The sequence below is a fragment of the Danio rerio genome, chromosome 7 (assembly GCF_052040795.2).
Source record: "Danio rerio strain M-AB ecotype USA chromosome 7, GRCz13ab, whole genome shotgun sequence".
Lineage (NCBI taxonomy): Eukaryota > Metazoa > Chordata > Actinopteri > Cypriniformes > Danionidae > Danio > Danio rerio.
The window spans coordinates 10010540-10037317 of NC_141027.1; the positions used below are offsets into that span (position 1 = coordinate 10010540).

The window sequence follows — 26778 nt, forward strand, 5'->3', positions numbered from 1 at the left end:
AGTGGCCGGTGAGTGTTTACAGAACTTTGGGGCAACTGTTTGATTAAGAATTTAGAAATCTAAAATAAATATGAATTAAATATAACACATATAAAACTAAAGATCACAGGTCCAACCTAAAATATTGCTAAATAAAATGCACAAGGCAAACATTATACTTTCAAGATTGCAACTTTCTCACAATGCTGGTGTTTAGGTTTCTGTCTGCGTCCCCATAATGGTGTGTAATATTGCACTCATATAAATGATGGAAAAGGGTTTGTAACAAGTTTTGATAGTGTGGGGGAGTAAGAAGAGATGATCGGCAACTCATGTGCACTGCAAAAAATTAATCCGTAAAATTTACGGTAAAAAAACGGCAGCTGTGGTTGCCAGTACTTTACCGTCGAAAATACGGTACAAACTGTAAAAGTAATTTCTCATTTTTACAGTAAACTACCGTATTTCATTAATTTATATATGTAATATGTCCATATTTTGAATTACTAACATCTACACATCTTTTGTTACACAGATAGACATGCTGAGCCATATGCAGGTGGTGATAAGAAAGTTACATAATGAACCAATGTTCATCACAAACAACTTGCCCACAAGCAGAAAGGTGTATCAGGGTATAGAAGGTGCCCAGTGTCATTTGCAGCTACTAAACATCAGCATGGTAACATGCATAAAATTAAAGTAATGAAATAAACATTGTTTATTAAGGGTGCTTTCACATCTGTAGTTTGCTTCATTTGGTCCAGACCAAGGGTAATAAATGATACATTGTTGCATCTTCTGCCTTCTTTGGGTCGTTTTCACACCACACTGCTGGCTTTGGTCCAAACCAGTTAAAACAAACCAAAATGCAGTCATCTGACAAAATCCACATCTCTCATTGGCCAGATGTTGTTGAATGTATTTTCTAAGCTGCTTATTGATTGGTCAGAATTTACGTGCGGGAAAATGCCAATGAACTCCCGCAGGTAAACAAAACCTTTTACTCTGAAGGGACGACTGCGCTTTCTGATTGTATCCCTGCTTTAGACAAACTATACATTACGAAAATGAAGCGCGGCCGCAGCTGGAAAACAGTGTTTAATGCATCGCTCGTCACTTCAGAAGGAGACGTGAATTAATTTAGCTAAACTGCGACATGGTCATCTTGCGTAAATATTACCAACGATCCATCAGGTAATGTTTTCCCCCCTCTCTCTCTCTCTGTTGGTAAAGCGCTGTCAACAAATATTTTTCCTCTGTATCCCATAATGCACAGCGCATCGGCCTACGGCAGCCGGATTAGTCCAGAACACGCAGTACTTTTTGCGGTTGGACCTGTTTTAGTACGGATCATATTCTCACCACAAACGAACCGCTCCAGGGTTCGTTTGAAAGCGTCTTCAAGCAGGTCTCGGTACGTTTATTTGGCCCGCTTTTGGTGCGCACTCGAGTACGATTGCCGCATTCTCACCTGCCCAAACGAACCGCACCAAAAGGGAAAACACACTGTAGTGCGATTCAATCAAACTAAATAAGGCAGGTGTGAAAGCACCCTAACATTAGATGTAACATAAATCTCTAATGTATATAACTGATGGGGAAACAGCTACAAAGATCCATATTAATGCATTTTTTACAGTGTAGAAATTAAGTATCATTTATTTGTATTCTCTTTACAAAAATCAAAGGTAAAATCAGAGGTAGCTTTTAGGCTCTGTCGGCTTTTTATCCCAATCACTGCAAAGACACAGGCGTTTTTTTAAGTTTTTGATCCTAATGCGCTCTCCTCCTGTGGAGGCCATACGATTATGCACCCCTTGTGATAGTATTACTGAGAACATGGTATTTTGCGACACAACAAAATAAAAAACAGGGCATAATATGAAACTAGACTTTTTATTTTGTCCATATATACAGTATCATGACAGTGTATTGTCATTTCACACAGCCCTACATTTGTGACAGGATGGCCCTTCACGTCCTCCATGCGTGTCGGTGCTAATGGAAATCAGCATGCCTAACTGCCTCCATCACTGAACGGCATCCGTCTTCAACACCCAGCTGTGTGTGTCACATTCACTTATACTGTGGAAGAACAAGAAGGGAAACCAGAAGCCCACATCAAAACCGCTCTGCAATAAAGAGACACGTCACAGAGCACGTCTGAAGACTTGAGACCTAAAACAGGACACATCCATCTTAGCTGCCTGACGTGTATAAACAAAAACATCTTTGTTAATACCAAAAGCCTATTCGATTTCTTCCCTTTTCCCAACCACTTAAAACATCCTCTGATGTTTAGTTTGTCATTTGTTGCCTACTTGTGGTGCCATCAGGGTTGTGGAGACTACTTTGATAATGTAGCCTCACAAACTACAACCTACTCATTAATTTAAAGCGCACTGCAGTTAAGCTGTTCCTTTGGAAAGGTAAATTAGAAACCACTTCATGTCAAGGCTTTAATGTATGTTAACGTATAAATGAATCAATAGGTACAAAACACCTACACTGTAAACAAAATCTTGCTGCCTACATTTTTTTTTTGTTGAATTAATAGTTCTTTTATTGTCAACTCAACTTACAAAATATCAAGTTACTTTAAGTTTTGTATTACTTAAGAATGTAGCTAAAGCCAATTAACTGATCAATATTAGTTGAAGTAACATAAAAGCATTTGTTTTCATGGCTTCTTTGTCATATAAGTGTATTTTGCAGGCTTTCATATACAGTGCATCCAGAAAGAATTCATATCGCTTTACTTTTTCCACATTTTTTATGTTGGAGCGTTATTCCAAAATGGATTAAATTCATTTATTTCCTCAATTCTACACAATACCCCATAATGACAATGTGAAAAGAGTTTTTGAAGTTGTTGAAAATTTAAAAATAAAAAATAAAAAAACTTGAAAAATAAAAACTAAAAAACAAAGACAAACTTTCCAGCACGTAACGCACATTTTCAAAGCAGAATATCTGACTTCAGCAATGTTTTTTCAGATAAACGTAATTTTCTGATTTTTTTTTTCGAATCCGTTCCCGGCAGCTGGGGTACTGGAAAAAAAAACCTTAAAATAACAGCTGTTAAATTACACACTGCAAAAAAAAATGCTTTTCTTGCTTAGATTTTTGGTCTTGTTTCTAGTCTAAATATCTAAAATTTCTTATATCAAGATGCATTTTCTAGACAAGCAAAACATATTGTCCTGTTTTGAGCAATAATATGCCAATATTAGGTGAGTTTTTCCTTAAAACAAGCAAATTTATCTTGTTTTTTCTTTTGACGTAAGATTTTTTCAAGAGTTCCTACTTAGATATGCTTGGCATTTAAAGCAGGTTTGGCATGCTCTCCAGGGAGAGAACCCTGAGCTCGGAGATATTTGAGCCCAGGGCTCCCGCCTGGTCAATAAGCATATCAGGGGATCCGAGATCAGGTAGGTCTCGATAGCTCCCTCTTTAAACAAAGGGGGGAAAAGGAGGAGATGGGGTGAAAGGGGGGATTCTTCCAAAACAAAGATAGAGCAGTAAGAAGAAAATGATCTATTTATAGTAAACTAAGATCACTCTGATTGCATTGTTAATGATTATGGATGAGTGGGCAGCAGTGCTCAATCATGTCACGTGCTCTTATCGAAATTAGTTTATGAAACTTCACTTTGCTTACCCCATTGGCAGATTATTTTGCTTGTTTTAAGGAAAAACTCACTTAATATTGGCATATTATTTCTCAAGACAAGACAATATGTTGTTCTTGTCTTGAAAATTCTTCTTGATTTAGGAATATGTAGATATTTGGACTAGAAACAATCAAAGTTAAAAAAAATCTAAGTAAGAAAAGCATTTTTTTGCAGTGCATAAATTTACCGTAAAACAACGAATATTAAATCACAGAAATTTAAATATAAGGAAATTCTGTAATTGTAACGTCGGGGAGTGACACAAACAACTGGAGTTTTGGATCCACATGCAGGTTTACTCAAAGTCAGGCAAGCGATGGTCAACACAGGTGCAAACAGGTATTTGGAGACAGTCCAGGATCAAAGTCGAATACAGGCTAGAGGTCAGAAAGGCAGGCAGCAGGCAAATGCAAAGAGGTTAATGGTCGGTACACAAGATAACAAGACTGGGAAAACGCGTTGTAGTGTTACTAGTGACTGATAACAAGACTCGGCAAACTGGATGGGTGAATGAGTGGCTTATGTAGGGTGTGTAATCAGTCTCTGACAAGGCTCAGCTGGTGAGAATGTAATCAGTCTTGATGAGTGAGCATGTGTGAGTGTAACCGGAGAGCATGTATGAATATGTAGTCCAGGGGAAGGCGGAAGTGTAGTCCTTAGTGTTCGTGTGAGAACCAGCGATCGCTCTCCAGAGTGACAGTAATATAATATTTATTATTTTATGGTATATTTCTGTAATTTAACATGTTTTTTTTTCCGGCATCCCAGCTGCTGAAAATATACCATACAATTAAGAAATTTTTTCTACAGTGTGTTTAAAACCACAGTAGAAATGTCGGCTCTCCTCACCACTTAGTCATTGTTTCAGCTTAAAACTTGTTTTTGGTGAAATTAGAGACTGTAAGGCTGCTGGAGATCAGCCCTGCCAGAGAAAATTACAAGAGGAAGCAGCAGACGTCTTTGGATGGTTGAGCCAGTCTCAGGAATTCTTTTCAATGTCGACAGCTAATTGAAGAATTCAGAGGTTGCTTCTTCTTGAACTGACGCTGACCCTGTGCTGGCTTGTTTAATAGTGCTTGCTTTACATTTACACTTAGTCATTTAGAAGACGCTTTTATCCGAAGCGACTTACAAGTGTAGATAAAAGAAGCACTTTAAATCATCAGAGAGCTGCAGTATGCAAATCATATGACAAGATTAAGTTGGTTTGGAATTAATATATATATATTTTTCAAGCAGGGTGGCACTGTGGTTAGCACTGTCACTTCACAGCACGAAGGTTGCTGGTTTGAGTCCCAGATGGGCCAGATGGCGTTTCTCTTTGTAGTTTGCATGTTCTCCCCCTGTTTGTTTCCTCTGGGTGCCCCGGTTTCCCCCAGAGTCCAAACACATGCAGTGTAGGTGAATTGGATGAACTCATTTAGCTGTAGTGTATGAGTATGTGTGAATGCAAGAATGTATGGGTGTTTTCCAGTACTGGGTTGTGGCTGGAAGGGCATCCGCTGTGTAAACCATATGCCGGAATAGTTGGCGGTTCATTCCACTATGGCGACCCCTAATTATCAGGGACTAAATCGATGGAAAATGAATGAATGTCGCACACTCAGAATTGAACAGTATATTTTTCCAGAAATATGGAGCGTTAATAAAGAAATCACACACACTGGTCTCACAGAGAGGAGAGAGTGTGTCCCCTTTAAGTGGTTTATCATCAGTGTAAAGCTCATTAAAGATCATTGCACACCAAATCATGTTTTATCTAAAACTTTTGCATGTTAAAAAATAAATTGGATCTCACGCTGTTAGTTGCATAAAGTACATACACTTCCTCTGAAACTGTTGTTTGTTTAAAAAAATGGATCAGATTGACATATTGCCTGTCTTTGATTAGGATTTAAAGGGTTATAACCCTAGCCCCCCCCGTGTGTGTGTGTGTGTGTGTGTGTGTATATATGTATATATATATACTGTTGAAGTCAGAATTATTAGCCCCCTTCAAATTTTTTTTTCTTTTTTAATATTTCCCAAATTATGTTTAACAGAGCAAGGAAATTTTCACAGTATGTCTGATAATATATTTTCTTCTGGAGAAAGTCTTATTTGTATTATTTTGGCTAGTATAAAAGTAGTTGTTAATCTTTTTTTTTTAAACACCATTTTAGGGACAACGTTATTAGCCCCTTTAAGCTATATTTTTTCTCAATAATCTACAGAACAAATCACTGTTATACAATAACTTGCCTAATTACCCCTACCTGACTAGTTACCCTAATTAACCCAGTTAAGCCTTTAAATGTCACTTTAAGCTGTATAGAAGTGTCTTGAAAAATATCTAGTCAAATATTATTTACTGTCATCATCGTAAAGATAAAATAAATCAGTTATTAGAAATGAGTTATTAAAACTATTATGTTTAGAAATGTGTTGATTTTTTTTTTCCTCCATTAAACAGAAATTGAGGAAAAAATAAATAAGCGGTCTAATAATTCAGGGGGGCTAATAATTCTGACTTCAACTGTATATATGTCAGTTGGCTCATTTTTAATTCGTTTGTTAAGATTTGCTTCAAAACTTTTTCCAAATTCAGTTCTTATTTCCATAAATGAACAACAATAATTGTGTGTTCAGGTATATCCAAACACACCTCACATTATACAAAATCAAATTGTCACGAATAAACAGAAAAAGCCCCCCGAGATGAAGAAGGCATGAAAGTGTGGTTTTTATCTTTATATAGGCTAGAAAATAATATGTTTTGTAATATTTTAATCCTTTTTATTTATATTCTATATATATATATATATATATATATATATATATATATATATATATATATATATATATATATATATATATATATATATATATATATATATATATGCTTTTTTAAAATTATTTTTCATATGTAAAGATATTTGCGTATTGCTCTACATCTTGTGTGTATTGAGCAGTTTGTAAGCCAGGCTAACGCACAACTAACGCACTGTGCGCTGGACAATAGACCGGCTTTGTTCTGGTCTATTAAAAAATATATATTATAGTTTCTCAAAATTGCGCCTCAACACGCCTTCCTTTTTATACCAAAACACCTATGGGCGTACATATGAGCGCACATGCATTTGCTATTTAAACTGCGTGGCACAAAACGTCAAAATGACTCTTGGGCCAAGCTGAAACTAGCAAACAACAACTGCGTAGCGCCTTGCGCCACATTGCACAGAGTGTATGATAGGGCCCTAAGTAATAAAAACATTTTTGCAGCTTATCTATTATTATTTGCACAGTACATTAATTCAAACTACTTTAATTACAATAAAAGCCACTTTGTTAAACTTCATAGTTACATTTCATAAAGGATGACAGAGCAAAAGGCAATGTCCCATAATGCAATTCACAACCATAAATAAACAGAAAACTCGCAAAATAAATTAACAGGATATATTTACAGTGCAGGAACTTTCTTAGTTTGCTTGTTAGTACTTTGTGCAGCTCTGAGAAAGCAGGAAACAAAGTCTTTTAGATCTTCTTGAATGTCAGATGGGTTTCCTTTGGTGGCGGGGCGGAGATGTGCCGTCTGCATGTGAATCACAGACCAATCTGTTTGAATTTGAGCCAGCGGGGAAACGGAAAGGGCCATGTGAGTCTGGACGATTTCCAGACATCAAGTACTGTTTGGTGTTTGCATTAGTGTCTATCTGCCCTCTTCTGTCTGTCTGCACTTCTCGACAGACACCTTGACCCCTGATATGTGTATTCAGTGCTGTGCAAGCGTTTTAGGCCAACATTACATCTGTTGTTTTACTGATGGTGTAATGGATACATGTGATCCTTTACCACAAAACCAGTAGGTGTATGGATGTTTGTCCTGGTTTGAGCTGCATTTTTACCAGTGTTGTTAGCAATATTGTCTGAATTTATGGAATTGTGAATGCTGAAAAGGACAGGTTTTAATCCATTATGCAAAGTGGTAATAGTTTTCATTTTCAGCATGATAATGATCCGTACGCTGTGAAGTTTTATTTGGACAAAAAAAAATGTCAGATGAAACACAGACAGTCATGAAATGGCCTCCACATGGTCCAGACCTGAATATTATAAAGGCTGTGTGAGATCACCTGGACAGAAAAATAAATATATGAGACTCTAAACCTAAAGAAAAACTCTGGAAAGTTATAATGATTTCCTAATTGCAGTGAAATCCTATTTGGAGAAAAAAAACAGCTGATGAAACACAGACAGTCATGAAATGGCCTCCACAGGGTCCAGACCTGAATATTAAACAGCCTGAATGAGATCACCTGGAGAGAAAAAGAAAGATATGGCACTCTACACCTAAAGAAGAGCTCTGGATTGGGATACTGATTTGTTAATTGTAGTAAAATCCTATTTGGAAAAGAAAACATCTGATGAAACACAGACTGTCATGAAATGGCCTCCACAGGGGCCAGACCTGAATATTATAGAGACTATATGCGATCACCTGTACACGAAAAAGACAAAATTTGACACTCTAAACCTAAAGCAGAACTTTGGAAAGTAATAATGATTTCTTAATTGCAGTGAAATCCTATCTGGAGAAAGAAAACAGCTGATGAAACACAGAAAGTCATAAAATGGCCTCCACAGTGTCCAGACCAGAACATTATAGAGGCTGTATAAGATCACCTAAACAGAAAAAGAAAGATATGACACTGAACCTAAAGAAGAGCTCTGGAAAGTGATAATGATCCGTTAATTGCAGTGAAATCCTATCTGGAGAAAGAAAACAGCTGATGAAACACAGAAAGTCATAAAATGGCCTCCACAGTGTCCAGACCAGAACATTATAGAGGCTGTATAAGATCACCTAAACAGAAAAAGAAAGATATGACACTGAACCTAAAGAAGAGCTCTGGAAAGTGATAATGATCCGTTAATTGCAGTGAAATCTTATTTGGAGAAAGAAAACAGCTTATGAAAAACAGGCAGGGATGAAATGGCCTCCACAGGGTTCAGATCTGAATATTATAGAGGGTGTATGAGATCACCTGGACAGAAAAAGAACGATATGACACTCTAAACCTAAAGGAGAACTCTGGAAAGTGATATTAATCTGTTAATTTGAGCGAAATCATATTTGGAGAAAGAAAACAGCTGAAAAAACACAGACAGTCATGAAATGGCCTACACATGGTCCAGACCTGAATATTATAGAGGGTGTGTGAGATCACCTGGACAGAAAAAGAAAGATATGACACTACACATAAAGAAGAACTCTGGAAAGTTATAATGATCTGCTAATTGCAGTGAAATCGTATTTGGAGAAGGAAAACGACTTATTGAAGCAGACAGTCACGAAATGACCTCCACAGGGTCCAGACCTGAATATTATAAAGGCTGTATGAGATCACCTAAACAGAAAAAGAAAGATAAGACACTCTACACCTGAAGAAGAACTCTGGAAGGGGATAATGATCCGTTTATTGCAGTGAAAACCTATTTGGAAAAAGAAAACAGCTGATGAAACACAGACAGTCATGAAATGGCCCCCACAGGGTCCAGACCTGAATATTATAGAAGCTGTGTGAGATCACCTAAACAATTAAAGAAAGGTGTGACACTGAATCTAAAGAAGAACTCTGGAAAGTAACAATGGTCCATTAATTGCAGTGAAATCCTATTTGGAGAAAGAAAAGGGCTGCCAAAAGACAGGCAGTGATGAAATGGCCCCCATAGGGTTCAAATCTGAATATTATAGAGGCTTTATGAGATCACCTGGACAAAAAAAAGAAAGATATGACACTCTAAACCTAAAGAAGAACTCTGGAAAGTAATAATGATTTGATAATTGCAGTGAAATCCTATTTGGAGAAAGAAAACAGCTGATGAAACACAGACAGTCGTAAAATGGCCTCCACAGGGTCCAGACCTGAATATTATAGAGGCTGTATAAAATCACCAGGGGCCTCATGTATCAACGCTGCGTATGCACAAAAACTTTGCTTACGCCAGATTTCACGCTCATGTTTGGATTTACTATGGATAAAATGAACATGAGATGGTCCACCCAAACTTTTATTTCCATTGGTGACTCCTATAGGCAATTGGGTTAAATTGCACACTACAAAGTATCTTTGTGCCGTGCAATAGCAGCTGTATGGGACTGGATCATTCGCATGTCCAGCAGGTATATAAGGTTTCCATAACATACAGTTGACCAGCCAAACATTAAAGTGCAGCTTGCAGAAATCGCCAGTTTTCCCAACGTATTCGGAGCAATCGACTGCACGCACATTGCTATAAAGGCACCATCTGAAGACAAATTTGCATACGTGAATCTGAAACATTTCTATTCAATAAATGTGCAAATAATATGTGATGCTCAAATGCGCTTAACATAATACACACACTTATTAATGATTCCTACTTGTCTTCCTCGTGATGAAGAGTTGGCAAAATCTGATATGTAGAGAGAGGAAAAAAGGAGTTCATCAGACGCTGGATTCGAACCGGGTTCATGATCGATCGTGTCAAAAAATGTTGTCATACGATTTGTGAAGTTTATTTATAAACAAATTTCGAGAGGATCACGTGCTTATGATTGTTCACGGCTGTTCCAACTTTAGCTAATGACTGATTATCCTATCAGATGATCCTTAACTCACTATAAATAACCAGACTTTTCTCATCTCAATATCTTCGTCTTGAAGAAACCCCCCCACCCAACCCTACTTCCCTCCTTTCAAACGGGTGGCCAGCGATTAGCGCTGTTGCCTCACAGCAAGAATGCCCCTGGTTTAATTCCTTTCCAAACCAGACAGCATTTCTGTGCGGAGTTTGCTCGTTTTCCCCGTGGTCGCGTGGGTTTTCCCCGGGCCCTCCGGTTTCCTCTCACAGTACAAAAACAAGCACTCTAAACAATTAATATAAATACTTTAGCTAAACTCTAAGTACACCTTTCAGCATCCATATCTGACACTTAGCTACAACAAGCAAGAGGGGGAGTCATCGAGATCTACCTGAGCTCAAACTCCCCTCTTGCCCTGCAACTGGAGGGAGCCCAGGGCTCGAGGATCTTATAAGCTCAGGGCTCTCTCCCGGGACAGCACGCCAAACTAGCTTTATTATCAATCAGCAGCTAAGTGTGAACTCTTGAAACGAGCTACGCCACTCACGCTGCTAACGTCCGCTCTCTTTAGTTATATTGTCTCTGTCAATCAAACGGTGACGGATGGGACTCACTCAACTAGCTCATTCCAATGAGGTGTGCTATTTGCACTTAGCCTAAATAGACACTACACGATTTTCCACCTTTACATCGGACCTTTTTTTAAAATTCACTCATCAGTGCGATGTTCAGACACAACTGTGTTAACCGCGTCAGCTAAACTCTCCCGCTCTTTTTTTTTCCTTTGTTATTAATTCCGGAGGACAAACTTGCAAATAACACAGTTTTTTTCCGGTCTACCTCCAAAAGCAGCACCTCCAAATCACATTCTGTTTCATTCATTCTGTGTTGCTTTTGCCATTGCTGTTTCATTTGGTTGTGCCAAAGTAGAGTGATTACCATATTTATTAGGGGGAGGAGGCAGGGAGGGGTTTTGCGCTCATGCACATGCGCTCAGTTTCACGTTAATTCGGATGTACAAAGACAATATGCGTGGGATTCAGCGTACGCAGTGTTTCATACATCTGAATTTTTTACTGCATATGCACATTTACCGATTTGTGCGTACGCAATGTTTTAGTATGAATTCAACACAAGTGTTCGTACATGAGGCCCCTGGACAATAAGAAGAAAGATATGACACTCTACAAAGTGCTAACAGAAGCCTGACATTACCAGCACATTATTTCAGAAAACGTCTGGACAACTAGAACAAAACAGGGCAGCCACATTAAACATAGACATTTTTACATTTACATTTACATTTAGTCATTTAGCAGACGCTTTTATCCAAAGCGACTTACAAATGAGGACAAGGAAGCAATTTACACAACTAAGAGCAACAATGAATAAGTTCTAAAGGCAAGTTTCAGGTCTGTAAAGTCTAAGAAGGGAAGTGTTAGTAGTGTTTTTTTTTTTTTTTTTTTTTTTTTGGGTACAGTTAGTGTGATATTCAGAGAGGCAATTGCAGATTAAGAAGTGAAGTGGAGACTAAATAGTTGAGTTTTTAGTCGTTTCTTGAAAATAGCGAGTGACTCTGCTGTTCTGATGCAGTTAGGGAGTTCATTCCACCAACTGGGCAGATTGAGCGTGAGCGTGAGCGAAAGTGATTTTTTCCCTCTTTGGGATGGACTTTTGCTTGAAGAGGAACTGATGTTGTTTTTTGTACGTATTTACTTTTTTTTTTTTTAAATAAAGAGACTGAATGATTATAAATTGTGCAAAAGGCCAACAAATCTGGTATTGTGCTTAGGACGTTTGCAGAGTATTTCATATAAGTGCAGTGTAACATTTCATTGATTAAAGTCCAGATGCTGACAGGACGCTGTCGGCACCTTGCTCAGTCATCTGACGGGTGCGTGGGAAAACGGCCTCTTCTAAAGCATCTGTTTGCCATTTCACACCCAGCACTGGCCTTTAGATGTGCTCCATTTGCTCCACAGGAACACGGATCTGATATAATAATCACACTCACACACACGCACGCGCACGCACGCGCACACACACACACACACACACACACACACACACACACACACACACACACACACACACACACACACACACACACACACACACACACACATATTAACCCTACTGGAGTGGCAGAACACTGAGCCGACAAAAACACAATGCAATAAATATCTCCCATGAGACGCCCCCTGACAATGTCCAAATCAAATTACATTCACTAAAGTTATATTAATAAACATAATAAGCCTATTTATTTATTGTAAGTAAAGTTTTTTTTTATGAATTTAATATTTTGAATAACTTATTGATAAAATGCAGGTAAAAATGAAATATGATATTTGTAAAATGTAGATTTATTTTGAGTTCATGCTAAATTTATTATGTTTTTTTTCTTGAGGTGATGTATTGTTATTATTATTTGTTTATTAAGTTTACACCTTGAATTTATTCTACATGTTGTAATACAAATTAAATGAAGCTTTCGTTTGAGTAAAACATGTTGTTGTTTTACTTTTGCAAAACATTTTTTTTTAATTATTACAAAATAATGTTGAACGCAAAAGACATTTTAATTATGGGGTAAAATACACTCACCGGCCACTTTATTAGGTACATCTGTCCAACGGCTCGTTAACGGAAATTTCTAATCAGCCAATCATATGGCAGCAACTCAATGGATTTAGGCATATAGACATCAAAATTTGCCAAATTTGTTCTATGTTGTAACATTTAGAAAACATTTACATTTATTATAGTACTATAATACATATAGATCTTAATTTTTATATATTCTAATGATACTGAAAGTATTTTTGTTATGCGAATGAACGAAAGACAAGACTGAATTTATTGCTGTCCAATTAAAGTAAAAGAAACTTAAAGAATATTTTATTTTATTTTCAATGATTCATTCATTTTCCTTCGTCGTAGTCCCTGATTTATTAGGTGTCACCACAGCGGAATGAACTGCGAACTACTTTGGCATATATTTTCGCAACAGATGCCCTTTCAGCCACAACCCAGTACTGGGAAATGTATTTAATTTAATTAAATTTCATTTCATTTAAAATTAGTTTAATAATAATAAATTATTTTTTTTAATTTAATTTAATTTAATGTAAATTTATTTATTTATTTTTTTACTCTGATGCTTGCTTCACATGGCTGTATTTGTGTTTTATTTTGTTTTCATATTACACATTTAGGGAACATATTTTAATTGTATTTATATTTGTATTTTTTATTTTATTTTATTAGTTTTTGTTATATTTTATTTATTTATTGATTGATTGATTGATTGATTGATTGATTGATTGATTTATTTATTTATTTAATTTCATTGAATTTTTTTAAATTTAATTAAATTTTATCTTGGACCTATGAAGACTGTATTTATATTTTATTTTGTTTTTATATTACATATTTTAGGAACATACTTTTAGCTATGCTGTTTTTTGTTTTGTTTTATTCTATTTTTTTTATATTTTATTTATATTTTTGACTCTGACGCTTGCTTCATGTGGCTGTTTGTATTTTATTTTATTTTCATATTACATATTTGGGGAACATATTTAATTTTAAATTTATTTTATTTTGTCTTGGACCCTGATGCTTGTCTCACGTCACTGTATTTATATTTTATTTTTATTTTTAGATATTTTTTTATTTGTTAATTTAGTTTAATTTTATCCTGGACCCTGATGCTTGCCTCACATCACTGTATTTGTATTTTATTTTGTTTTCATATGACATATTTCAGGAACATATTTTTAGCTTTTTTATTTTTTATTTAAATTAATTGGATTATTTTTAATACATTTTTGTTTATTTTATTTTATTTTATGTTATTTTATTTTATATAACTTTTTCTTTTTTCTTTATTAATTTTATTTTACTCTATTTTATTTTGTTTTTCTTTCTTTCTTTCTTTCTTTCTTTCTTTCTTTCTTTTATTTTATCCTGGACCCTGATGCTTGCCTAACGTCACAGTATTTGTATTTTATTTCGTTTCCATATAACATATTTGGGCATCATATTTTTAGCTAGACTGGGGGTAAAACCCAACCCAGACATTAAGTCAACTTTTTGACAGGCTTTTGCTTTGTGACTCACTCATGTGTGTAAAGTGTCAGTCTTGAGTCCTAGTTAGCGGTTTTATTCATCAGAAGTGACAGAAATGCTCTTCTGCCTTTGCTGTCTGCAGTTTTAGTGTCGTTTTGAGTTCATGCCACTCTTGTCTGCTTGCTTTTTTTGTATTGTTGTTGCTTCTCTTGAGCTTTGTGGCTGGTTTAGTCTTCATGTAAACAGAATAGTTAAAGAAAATGTGCTGTATTGGGATAATTACTGTGGTTTTGAAGTGTTACTCCCTAAACCAATCAACACATTGTGGAGGAAAAACTCACAATTACACCAAAAGTGCTGTGGTTTTCCCACAGTGCATTATTACATCATCAGTTCATACAAAAGGCATCCATACAAGCACAATAAAGCTGAAGAAACTCGTATTTGTTCACGGATACATTCAGGCTTATGATGTTATTCATCAGTTGTGCAAATCCTGTTACTTATAGCTTCTTTTCTGTTTGGCTTTGTATTAAAATGGTCAGTTTATTATGGAGGCTTGAAAAAGCCAACAACCTGTTATACTACATGAACTTCTTCTTCTGAGACTAATTTCTATGTGCAGCTCCTCCTAGACCGTTCATACTACAACCACCAAACTAACACCAAACCTCCAAACTGGTCTGAATCTGGTTGCTCTATCTTTTCCAACTGATCCGAATTACCGTTTTCCGAAAACAGACCCAGAAATTTCAAAAAAAGTCCCATTGACTTAACATTGGACCAAACTTAATGATCTCAAAACTTTGCGCCAGACTGTCATACAGACTTAAATTTGGACTCATTTAACTCAGACTACCAGTCTGCCAGTCACTGATGACCTTTTAACCACTTTGCCCTAGCAACCACTTACAGAACTCTAGCAACTGTCCCATAGACTTCCATTGTAAAAAAAAAAAAACTGCCATTGACTTAACATTGGACATACAAACATCAAACTAATACATACTAACAATAAGCTAATCATATTAGAAACATACTAATTTATCCTATAAACATGCTAGCAACATGCTAATTCTTACTAACATGCTAATTCATACTGGAAACATACTAGAAACATGCTAATTCATACTAGAACTATGCTAATTTATGTTAGCAACTGCCTAGCAACCACTCACTATGCTTTTGCAACCACTCAGAACACTCTAGCAGCCACCTAGCAACTCCCTGGCAACTGCCTAGCAACACTTTAGCAACCACCTTAGCAACACATAGCAACCACATAGCAACACCCTAGCAAACGCCTAGCAACCACTCAGAACACCCTAGCAAACACCTAGCAACACTTTTTCAACGACCTTGAACACCTTTTACATTTTTAAAAATGTTTGTATTGTTTAAATATTTTCCTTGGTAAGTGTAAAAACTAAACACTTACATTGAGTAGGACTGTGCAATAAATCGAAATCAAATTACAATCGCAATTTGAAACGTTTCACTTAGCTATTCACAAGAGGCTGTGATATGAAATATATACAGTTGAAGTCAAAATTATTAACCCCCTTTTGTAATTATTTCCCAAATGATGTTAAACAGAGCAAGGAAATTTTCACAGTATGTCTGATAATATTTTTTTCTTCTGGAGAAAGTCTGATTTGTTTTTATTTCAGCTAGAATAAAAGCAGTTTAAAATGTTTTTAAACACCATTTTAAGGTCAATATTATCAGCCCCTTTAAGCTATATATTTTTTACGATAGTCTACAGAACAAACCATCAATATACATTAACTTGCCTAATTACAATAACCTGCCTAGTTAACCTAATTAACCTAGTTAAGCCTTTAAATGTCACTTTAAGCTGTATAGAAGTGTCTTGAAAAATATTATTTACTGTCATCATGGTAAAGATAAAATAAATCAGTTATTAAAAATGTTTATGTTTAGTGTGTTTTAGAAATCTTCTCTCCGTTCAACAGAAATTAGGGGGAAAATACACAGGAGGGCTAATACTACTGACCTAATTCAGGTTTAATCTTCAAAAGACTGCATTTTCTTTTCTTACTATTAGCTAAAACGTGTCTCTCTTTTTCTCTCTGGTCTTGTTTCCTCTCACTAGAACAGACTTCTGCGTCCACAAAGATGAGCCTTGTGACACAGTTGGTGAGTATATCTAGCTTTTTTAAAAATATATTTTATTCTTTTGTGAATGCTTTTCATAGTTGCTTTGTGGGAATGTACAACCACACACAATAACCTCAAAACATAATATAAAATATACACTCACCGGCCACTTTATTAGTTACACCTTACTAGTACCGGGTTGGACCCCCTTTTGCCTTCAGAACTGCTTTAATGTGTGCACTTGTTTTATGTAATCAAACGGAAAAAAAAACCCAAATCAAAATAAATAAGAGATTCATTTGTTAGTAAGTTCGTAAGTGAAGAAACAGCTAAGGAGATTTGATTATATTTCTTTATAATAACTGTTCATTTTAATAAGCTAAACTGTTTGCTAATTCATTTGCCGCTATGCTATTTATTTTTCTTTTGTAAATAATAATAATAATAAAACTTATTACTGACCATTTAACTGTTTATTTACAATGAAACTGCTCCAGGTGAACATATTTAGTAATTTGGGGATTTTTAAAAGATTTTTAAAATCCCTTATTATAGTGGGCACATCCCTTATTTTCATATCCCAATGTTGACAGGTATGACACACAGGTGTAAATTTACCATAAACTGTAAGCATATAAGCACTTTAATAGTCAAATACATGCAAAAATGTGTCCAAAATGTGGGGTTTAGTGATCAACTCACATTAACCCCTGCTTGTTATGTAATAAACACATGTAAAGTGCTGAGAACGAGACAGAATGTGTGAATTAAAGCATAAATCAAAACTGCATGGCTCCTAAAGGGTCATGACACCCCCCACTTTCGGTTCAGGTCTACCTCAGAATTTTTTCAAAAGATGCATGATTAATGGGCGTGGAGCTCCGCGAGCGAAGGGCAGGAGTGGGTGTGGCCAGCAGGGGAGAAGGAGGGGAGCGAACAGCTGTTGTCAGTCGACTCACAAAATGAGACACAAACTGTGAGGAAATGCATGATTTTATAATTTACAGAGGTAAAATGCAAAGAAATAAACAGCAATTTAATGCCCTGCTACATTTGTTATTCGTAATTTCATATACACACAACCACAATTTATATCCTTATAAAGATAATCATGTTTATATAAACACAATGAGGTCTTTTCCCTCAATCCCCGGGTCTGAATGCAGACTCAGTGCTGCAGGTCTCTTGCCCTGTCTATTTTAACCATTAGCCCTGCTGGTAATCTAAAAGATTTTGGTGAACACAGCAGAACGGTGATGTGTCTAAATGTGAACGAACTCCTGATAAAAGACAACATTCGCCATTCTTCAGTTTTCGTACTGCTCTCCTGACAAAAATGCTTGCTATACACATACAGCTTTGCTGTATTGGCCCTGACAGGATTGCGGGGAAAAACATGCAACAAACCTTGTGGATCATGGAAACAAACACAAACGACCCATCATGAACAGCTAAATACTGTGTGCCGTGGGCCTGTGTCTCACAGCTTGGCACTGGCAGGTCTTCTTAGCATTTGGAAAGCATGCGCAGTCATGAATAATTAAGAAGCAGGCTCTTCTTATAGGATAAGAAAACTCCGCTATGAATAATAATGAAAAACTGACGCGTCATCTTTGTACTTGCAGTTTTGCGATACGCCGCTGATTTTGATCCCGCCTCAAAAATCATTTCAAGAGTTCACACTTAGATACTGTTTGACAACTTGTTAGCAAGTTAGCAGGTTTGGCATGCTGTCCCGGGAGAGAACCCTGAGCTCGGAGATAGTTGAGCCCAGGGCTCCCGCCAGGTCCATAAAGCATGTGAGAGGAGCACGAGGTCAGGTGTTCTCGAGAGCTCCCCTCGGCAAAAGAGGAAAGGAGGAGAAGGGGTGGATGGGGGGTTTCTTCGGAAAACGAAGATAAGGGAGTAGATCTTAGCTAGGTTATTTATAGTGAGTTTGGATCGATCCGATTGGCTAGCTAATGAGTGTAGATGAGTGGCCAGCTGCAGTCAATCATATCACGTGCTCCTCTCGAAATTAGTTTGTGAAACTTCATTTTAAACCCGGAAGCTGAAATTAGCTGACAAAAGCTCCAAATTATCCCCACAATTAAAGCTGACAGGTGCTAACATTGTCTTAACTGATGCTCAACACACACAAATCTGTAAAAATCTCTAAAAAAGTACTCGTGAACCTTTAAAGTGACACTATATTCCTGCAGCTTTTATCATTACTAATTTAACAACAAAAGACGAGGACTAAGTCACTCACTGCTCTTGACTGATTGATTGATGGATTTGTTTTTTTGTTAAATCTACAAGCAACTTCAATACTGACTTTGTAGCCCACCTAATAGGCTTTGGAGCAGAATTTGTTTGTTAAAGGTGTTTGTTAAAGGAGTTTCTAAACACACTCGTCAGGGTCCTGCTTTTCATTTACATCTGCATACCATGAGACCATCATCACGCCCAGAACAGATCGCAAGCGCATAGAAGCACCTCAAGAACCATTTGTTCAGTTCCAGACAATCGGAGCAGCCCATAATTGTTCCGGCATGCTAGCAATGATTCGGTCACAGTGGTGCTATTATAGAGAAACTGGGAACGGCATCTCTAGAATGATGAGTCTGAATGGACGTCTCTCTGTACGGGTGGCCCAGTTTCTTTAGGGAACATTGACATCAACCGTGAAAGACTCGCAGTCTGTGATAGCAGCCAAGCAAAGGCCTCTATGTCAAGACACATAAGATAAGCAGGCTTTCTATTTCTGTTCCACATCTTTGTTTCTCATTTAACACTCGCATGATGTAATTCTTCAGTTATTTGACTGTATATGGTCTCCAGTCCATTGGCTGTAGGGTTAAAAGCATGGTTTAAGTTCTGTGATCATTTACTTGTCCTCCACTTTAGGTTTAAAACCTGTTTGAGTTTTTTTTTTTTGTTGAACACAAAGGACTGAAAAAAAAAATGCAGAAAAAACAACATTTGTATTTTAACATACAATTGTATTTAATAGTATTTTTGTTCCTACACTGTTAAAAGCATTTAGGTGACTTTTAAAAGAGCAACCCAGACTCATTGCGGATACGTACGCAGGTCTACATTCCTGGGAACAGTGAAATACGTAACCGGAGGTACGTCTGCTCGCAGCTTTTGTTTTTGCAAATCCAGCAAAGACCACTGCGTATGCTTTTTGATGATCTCAAATTTCTCTCGGTCATCCTCTTCTTGCATGAATCCACTAGAGCAGGGGTCTCAAACTCGCGGCCCGCGGGCCATTTGCGGCCCTCAGTGCAATATTTTGTGGCCCGCGTTGACCGCTGTACACTGACAAAATCAGCGGAGCGGGGAGAGAGAGCGATCCCCGCTCCGCTGATTCTATCCGTACACAGCGGTCACTGGCATTCCCCGCCCGCCGTGTAAACAAAGGGGCGGGGATGCCGGTGACAACACCACGCACCCCGCCCCTTTGTTAGACGCTGTGACGGGCGGGAAGTGTTAGGAGGGAACTCGCGCCGGCCAGAACCAAGGTAAGCTGTTCCCGCCCCTGCCTGCCACTTAGCTACCTATCTGCAGCCTGCCACCTACCTAGCTACAGCCTGCATCTTATATATATTATAGGTAGATACAGACTGGTACAGACTGATGTGACTGGAGTGGGGTGGGGATGTTTTATTTATACATATATACGCCTTTTGTTTAGGTGAGGGAATGGAAGTTTTGAGTGAGTCTAGACAGGTCTAGACTTAATGATGATCATCTTCAAGCCATACTGAGGGTCTCAACTGCTTCCGCTCTAAAGCCAAATGTGGTTCAGATTTGTGAGAAGAAGCGCTGTCAAGTCTCTGGCAGCAAGAAGTAGGCAAAAGATGCCATGTTCAGAAGAACTGTTCATAATCTTCACTCAATGCTCTATTAATGTTCAGGACACTTCATGTTCAGAAGAAATAATTAAAACTGTTAATAATGACATTTAAGGACTTTTTTTTTGTGAAATCCCTTATGCGGCCCAGCCTCACACAGACTTTGCCTCCTGCGGCCCCCAGGTAAATTGAGTTTGAGACCCCTGCACTAGAGGGTGCAATTTACACTTCAGCCCAGGGGTGCGTTTCCCAAACAATAACACAACTCGTGGCTGAACTATCATAGTACGGTGCTTAGGTTGGGAAGAGAATGATGTAGTGACGAGTGTTTCCCAAAACCCGTAGTTTTTCTCTGTCACAAATCCATCGTTTGAAGCACGTTAGTTATAACGTAAACCGCCCAGCCAGGAACTATGTTTCTAACTACAGCACTAGAGGTGTAGTTGCAAGTGCACAAGTTTGCGATGCAGTTTGCGAATGTTTGTCGGAACGATGGATTTGGTAAATGGCAAATCAATGAACTATGTTTGTAACGACGGAACTTGCTAACTTTTGGCTAATGATGGTTTAAGGAAACGCACCCCTGGCCAGCTTGCTGTCGACTGACTAATTGACTGACTGACCAACTGACCCACCCTAAACCCAACTGATAGTGTTTTGAAAAGCCGTCTCAGTCGCATATTTATTCGCTAATGTTTTACCTGGTTTCTGGTACCGTTCTTCGCTAAACTCGAACACTGTCATCACGGTCAACTCTGCTCAGTGACCCAAATCCGCCAAAGTATGCAGCAAGCCACTGGGCAATCTGGTAACTCTGGAAAAGCCGTTTATATGGAGGTTAGCGTTTATCGGTAACATAAAAAGGAACAGAAGCCATTATCAGCGTCATATCATCTTGTAGCGTTTGTTTTAAAGACAACATGCAGCCATATGTTCATCTGGCTACATAATTTGCGATCTCCAGAAATGTAGACAGGGGTATGTATCCACAATGAGCCTGTTTTGAAAACAGCATAGGCTCATTCTGAAAATGTAGCATATTATACATTTCTGGAGATTGTGAATTATGTAGCTAGAGGGACACATGGAAGTACCTATCTTCTGATGGCTATACTTCCAGCAGGATAATGTGTCATGTCATAAAGCGCGTATCACATCAGACTGGTTTCTTGAACATGACACAGAGTTCACTGTACTCAGATGGCCTCCACAGTCCCCAGAACTCAATCCAATAGAGCACCTTTGGGATGTGGTGGAACGGGAGATTGGCATCATGGATGTGCAGCCGACAAATCTGCAGCAACTGCGTGATGCTATCATGAAAATATGGAGCAAAATCTCAGAGGAATAGTTCCAGTGGCTTGTTGAATCTATGCCATGAAGGATTAAGGCAGTCCTGAAGGCAAAAGGGGTCCAACCCTGTACTAGTAAGGTGTACCCAAAAAAGTGGCCGGTGAGTGTATTTATTTTGTAAGTCGATATAACTTATTCACCTGCTTAAATGGGACAGTTGTGGTAAGAAGCACACGCAGCATCATCTTGATTGCATTTCCTCTCGTTCCATTTAAGTGCACATCTAACCTTCTGGAAACACCTTTGAACTTCAGTTAAAGGTTGTAATTATTAGACGGGAGGAATTTCCCCCATTGACTCAGGTAGGAGGAGCGGAGACGCCTCGTCCTGGAGATCATTCAGAAGTCTGTGTTTAAACAGAGGTCCTCTTTTTTTTTCAGCCGATGTACAAGGATCCCATTGAGATAGGGTTTGATTGAGAAGGGATAAGCTCATACCTCGGGCTTAAAGTCTCCCATCTCACATTCACTTCCTGGCTTTTGAAGTCTCTGTTTCTTCGAGTTCCTCGCCCCGAGCTACAGTCCAAAACTCAAGTGAGATCTGATATATAAGAGCTGGAACTTGTACAGAAGAACAATACAAGGGCTATAGTTGAAGTCAAAATGATTAGCCCTACCGTGATTTTTGTTTTCTTTTTCAAATATTTTCCAAATTATGTTTAACACAGTCTTCTGGAAAAAGTCCTAATATTGTATTTCGGCTAGAATAAAAAAACAAAACATTTTAAGGTCAATATTATTAGCCCGCTTAAGCAATATTTCTTTTCAGTAGTCTACAGAACAAACCATTGTTATACATCGCTATACTATAATTGAATTGAATTGAATTAATTAACCTAACTGTTACCTAAATAAACTAGTTAAGTCTTTAAATGGCACCTATAGTTAAAAACCTACTTCTCAAGCTGTTTGGACAGACATGTGTGTAGGTATATTGTATAGACCGTCATATTGGGGTGATATAAACACCCAGTCTTTTTTTTCTTCAATTAAACAACATATTAACGGTGGACCAATTGGAGTGGTTTTAAGACCGACCTCAACTTGACGTAGGACAAATAGCCGCCCACAAATATTGATTGACAGGCGCGCATTACCACATCCTCAGTTTATTGTTTTCACGTCCACCATTTTCAGCATGTGAGTCAAAGCGATGTCACCAAAGAAACTCCCTTGCTCTATTTTTAGATGTAAGGCTCATTGGGCTCAACACATCCGCTTTCATCGTCTTCCTGGCATCGTCTTTCTGCCATTTGCGCTGAACACAGTGAATGTAATGTATCGAGATTCGGGCCATTATAAACAGCAGATCCACCGAGTCTTTCAGCAGTCTCTCCAAAAACACTCGAGTGATCTCGACTGGCTGATCAACATTCACCACGATTGCTCTCATCGGCGCTATTGTTTGTAACTTTAGGTGGGTTTGCAAACCTGTGTACTTTTCATTGTGTCTTCCTTAAGCGTCAGCCGTTTGCATTTCCCCGAAGCTCCCTGTCATCTCAACTAGGTGCGGCTGTAAAGTGTGAGCGCCTTGCCTCACATACGCCTTCCTATATTGGAAATAACCACTTTCAGCTGGTTCAATCCAACGAGTCAAAGAGAACAAAATCATCACATCCTGATAACCTGATGCCAACTATCAATAAGAAAAATGGGAGGAAAAGTTGCTTGCGCCTTACACTGTAAAATGTGTGTGCAGACCTGAAATATAGCTTGAAACATTTGCAAATAAAGCACTGGTTCAATCCAACGAATCAAAAATCATCACTTCCTAATAATCTGACGCCAAATATCAAAAAGAAAAATGGAAAGAAAAATCACCTGCGCCTCAAAAGACGAAGTCGATTTTATCCTGTATTAAAAATGTTAATTCAATTATTCATTCATTTTCTTTCACTTATCTGGGGCCGGGTCGGAGGGCAGCAGTCTGATGCTGTGTTCACACCAGGCGCACAATGCGCGGATAAATCACCCTATTTGCGAGTAAATAGACGTGTGAACATTTTGAGTTGTTCACTTCATTCATTCATTCATTCATTCATTTTCTTGTCGGCTTAGTCCCTTTATTAATCCGGGGTCGCCACAGGGGAATGAACCGCCAACTTATCCAGCAAGTTTTTATGCAGCGGATGCCCTTCCAGCCGCAACCCATCTGTCACGAAATGGGGAATGATCACAAAATGCAAAAATCCAAGTGCAGCAATTTATTATAACAAAGACAAAGGTTTCCAAAAGACAAAGGTTTCCAAACTTGAACGGAACTAAAGCAGGATGCAAATCGAGTCCAAACAAGAGAACAGGCAAAAATCCAAAAAACGAGTAAATACAAAAACAGGGTAGGAGTGCTAAAGAGTGCTAACGAAAACAAACACAAAACAGGAATCCAAGAATATCAAAAACTAGATGACCAGACAAACCTACCAAACGTGAGGAGCTAACAAAATCCTAAGCCAACTAAAACAGAAGACAAGAGGGTTTATAAAGACAGGACTAAATTAACAAACACAAAACAGCTGTAACATAACACAATCAGTAATACAAAGGATTATGGGAAATGAAGTGAAACTACAAAACAAACTAGTGCCCTCAAGTGTCCAAACTAGGGCACTGCAACAGGTGTGACATTACCCCCGCTCAAAGGGAGTGGATTCCAGACACTCCCACTTGATCTCTTAACTAGGAGGGAGGTGGAATGGAGGTTGACCAGGGGGAGGGATGGTGGGTCAAACATACATAAACTATAACATACATGGAAACAAGGTGGAACCATACAAGCCAAGGTGAAGTCCATTAAAGAAGTGAGCAAGTGAGCTTTGAAGATGTGATGCCAAAACTAAAGGCCACCATAGTGGTACAAATGCTGGAATTGGTGGCCAGCCTAAGGTATAAGGCCACCCAGTCAGTGATGAATTAAACTTTGGTCTGTTTGGAACAAAAGTTTGTTTTGGTGGAAAGGGCCTTCTCAGCTTAGTAAGAGGCTTACCCCTAGATCTGGGTTGTGAAATGGGCAATGGCTCACCGGCGCTTGAGGGCTCACCGGCGCTTGAGGGCTCACCGGCGCTTGAGGGCTCACCGGCGCTTGAGGGCTCACCGGCGCTTGAGGGCTCACCGGCGCTTGAGGGCTCACCGGCGCTTGAGGGCGAGGGCTCACCGGCGCTTGAGGGCGAGGGCTCACCGGCGCTTGAGGGCGAGGGCTCACCGGCGCTTGAGGGCGAGGGCTCACCGGCGCTTGAGGGCGAGGGCTCACCGGCGCTTGAGGGCGAGGGCTCACCGGTGCTTGAGGGCGAGGGCTCACCGGCGCTTGAGGACGAAGGCTCACCGGCGCTTGAGGACGAAGGCTCACCGGCGCTTGAGGACGAAGGCTCACCGGCGCTTGAGGACGAAGGCTCACCGGCGCTTGAGGACGAAGGCTCACCGGCGCTTGAGGACGAAGGCTCACCGGCGCTTGAGGACGAAGGCTCACCGGCGCTTGAGGACGAAGGCTCACCGGCGCTTGAGGACGAAGGCTCACCGGCTCTTGATGGTGAGGGCTCACCGGCACTTGATGCTGAGGGCTCACCAGCTCTTGAGGACGAAGGCTCAAAGAAACTTAAAAATGAAGACTGAACAATATTAGAAAAATAAGGTTCAATGAGTCTAGAAACAGAATCAGAAAAAATGGAGAACAGTTCAAGAGCAATGGAGGATGAGGACTCAAAAGTGATTTCTGGAGCAGAGACTAAACTGGCAGTCATTTCAGGCTGAATACTTAAATGAGCAGGAATACTGGACAAAAGGTCTGAACTGCTGATCCCCTCGGGCAAAGGCTGTAAGGTTGTGACAATCCTGGGCAAAAAATCTGGAGTAATGGCTATCTTACTGAAAGGTTCAGGACTAGCAGATCTCTTGAGGAAAGCCTCTATGTCATCAGCCATCATTGAAAGAGGTCCTGGAGAAACATTAAACTCGATTAAATTCTCTGGACTAGTGATCACTGTGGGCTGAAATCCTAAAGGATCAATTGATTTAGACAGACACTTGACACTGGCTAGAATTTTAGAGAGAGTGTCAAAACATTCAACAGCCTCAGTGACACACTCTGGGATGATCGTTGTTTGAGGTGGAGATCCAGGGGTGACGGCAATTTTGGAAAAAGAATCAAGCTCAAAACTATTATTCTTAAGGTGTATAACAAAATCCCAAAATTGAGCAATCATCAGATCTTCCATCCCTTTTCTAGATAAAGGATGATCCAGACATTGATTAAAAATGTTGATAAGTTCATAGTCAGACAGTCTCAGTCCCACTGACAAGGTCCAAAATGACTGGGCAAAGGCTCCTACCTCCAAACCCTGTTGGCGTTCTGCCATCAATGCCTGGAGACGAAGTAATCGCTCCTTCTCGTTTGCAGGCGAGAGAATCTTGAAACTCATCCTCCCCAAAAAAAAATAAATAAAAAAATAATAATTTTGCTGCTGGATTTAAAGTGGCCTTAGGATTATGTCACGAAATGGGGAATGATCACAAAATGCAAAAATCCAAGTGCAGCAATTTATTATAACAAAGACAAAGGTTTCCAAAAGACAAAGGTTTCCAAACTTGAACGGAACTAAAGCAGGATGCAAATCGAGTCCAAACAAGAGAACAGGCAAAAATCCAAAAAACGAGTAAATACAAAAACAGGGTAGGAGTGCTAAAGAGTGCTAACGAAAACAAACACAAAACAGGAATCCAAGAATATCAAAAACTAGATGACCAGACAAACCTACCAAACGTGAGGAGCTAACAAAATCCTAAGGCAACTAAAACAGAAGACAAGAGGGTTTATAAAGACAGGACTAAATTAACAAACACAAAACAGCTGTAACATAACACAATCAGTAATACAAAGGATTATGGGAAATGAAGTGAAACTACAAAACAAACTAGTGCCCTCAAGTGTCCAAACTAGGGCACTGCAACAGGTGTGACACCATCTCTGGGAAACATCCACACACACATTCACACACACACTCATACACTATGGACAATTTAGCCTACCCAATTCACCTGTACCGCATTTCTTTGGACTGGGGGAAACCGGAGCACCCAGAGGAAACCCACGCGAACGCAGGAAGAACATGCAAACTCTACACAGAAACGCCAAC

General features: G+C 38.7%; 2 protein-coding genes and 2 long non-coding RNA genes across 6 annotated transcripts in view; 1 reads left to right on the forward strand and 3 right to left on the reverse strand.

Annotated features, from left to right (window-relative positions):
• adamts17 (ADAM metallopeptidase with thrombospondin type 1 motif, 17) overlaps positions 1-26778 on the forward strand; it is a 328430-nt gene that overhangs the window by 88711 nt on the left and 212941 nt on the right. For all 3 annotated transcript variants that reach the window (XR_015495085.1, XM_087260202.1, XM_087260203.1), the window contains exon 7: positions 16454-16497. Coding sequence is in view for 2 of the 3 variants with exons in the window: in XM_087260202.1 (XP_087116328.1) it covers positions 16454-16497 (44 nt within the window). In the remaining variant the exon portion in view is untranslated. The remainder of the gene's footprint in view (positions 1-16453; positions 16498-26778) is intronic.
• LOC147843027 (uncharacterized) lies at positions 6674-9513 on the reverse strand. Its single transcript, XR_015495392.1, has 3 exons — positions 9411-9513; positions 8899-9229; positions 6674-8353 (listed from the first exon to the last, which is right to left on the reverse strand). It is a non-coding gene; the product is annotated as an uncharacterized LOC147843027 (long non-coding RNA).
• Positions 11709-18596, reverse strand: LOC147843028 (uncharacterized). The gene is made up of 3 exons (XR_015495391.1): positions 17414-18596; positions 14640-17337; positions 11709-11934 (listed from the first exon to the last, which is right to left on the reverse strand). It is a non-coding gene; the product is annotated as an uncharacterized LOC147843028 (long non-coding RNA).
• Positions 23842-26522, reverse strand: LOC147843029 (uncharacterized). Its single transcript, XM_087260404.1, has one exon. The coding sequence runs from the start codon at positions 26062-26064 to the stop codon at positions 24391-24393; it is 1674 nt and encodes a 557-aa protein (XP_087116530.1). The 5' UTR covers positions 26065-26522; the 3' UTR covers positions 23842-24390.

What these genes read in the sequence shown, in the direction of transcription:
- LOC147843029 (XM_087260404.1), bottom strand. Translation starts at nt 26,064, where the DNA reads ATGAGTTTCAAGATTCTCTCGCCTGCAAACGAGAAGGAGCGATTACTT.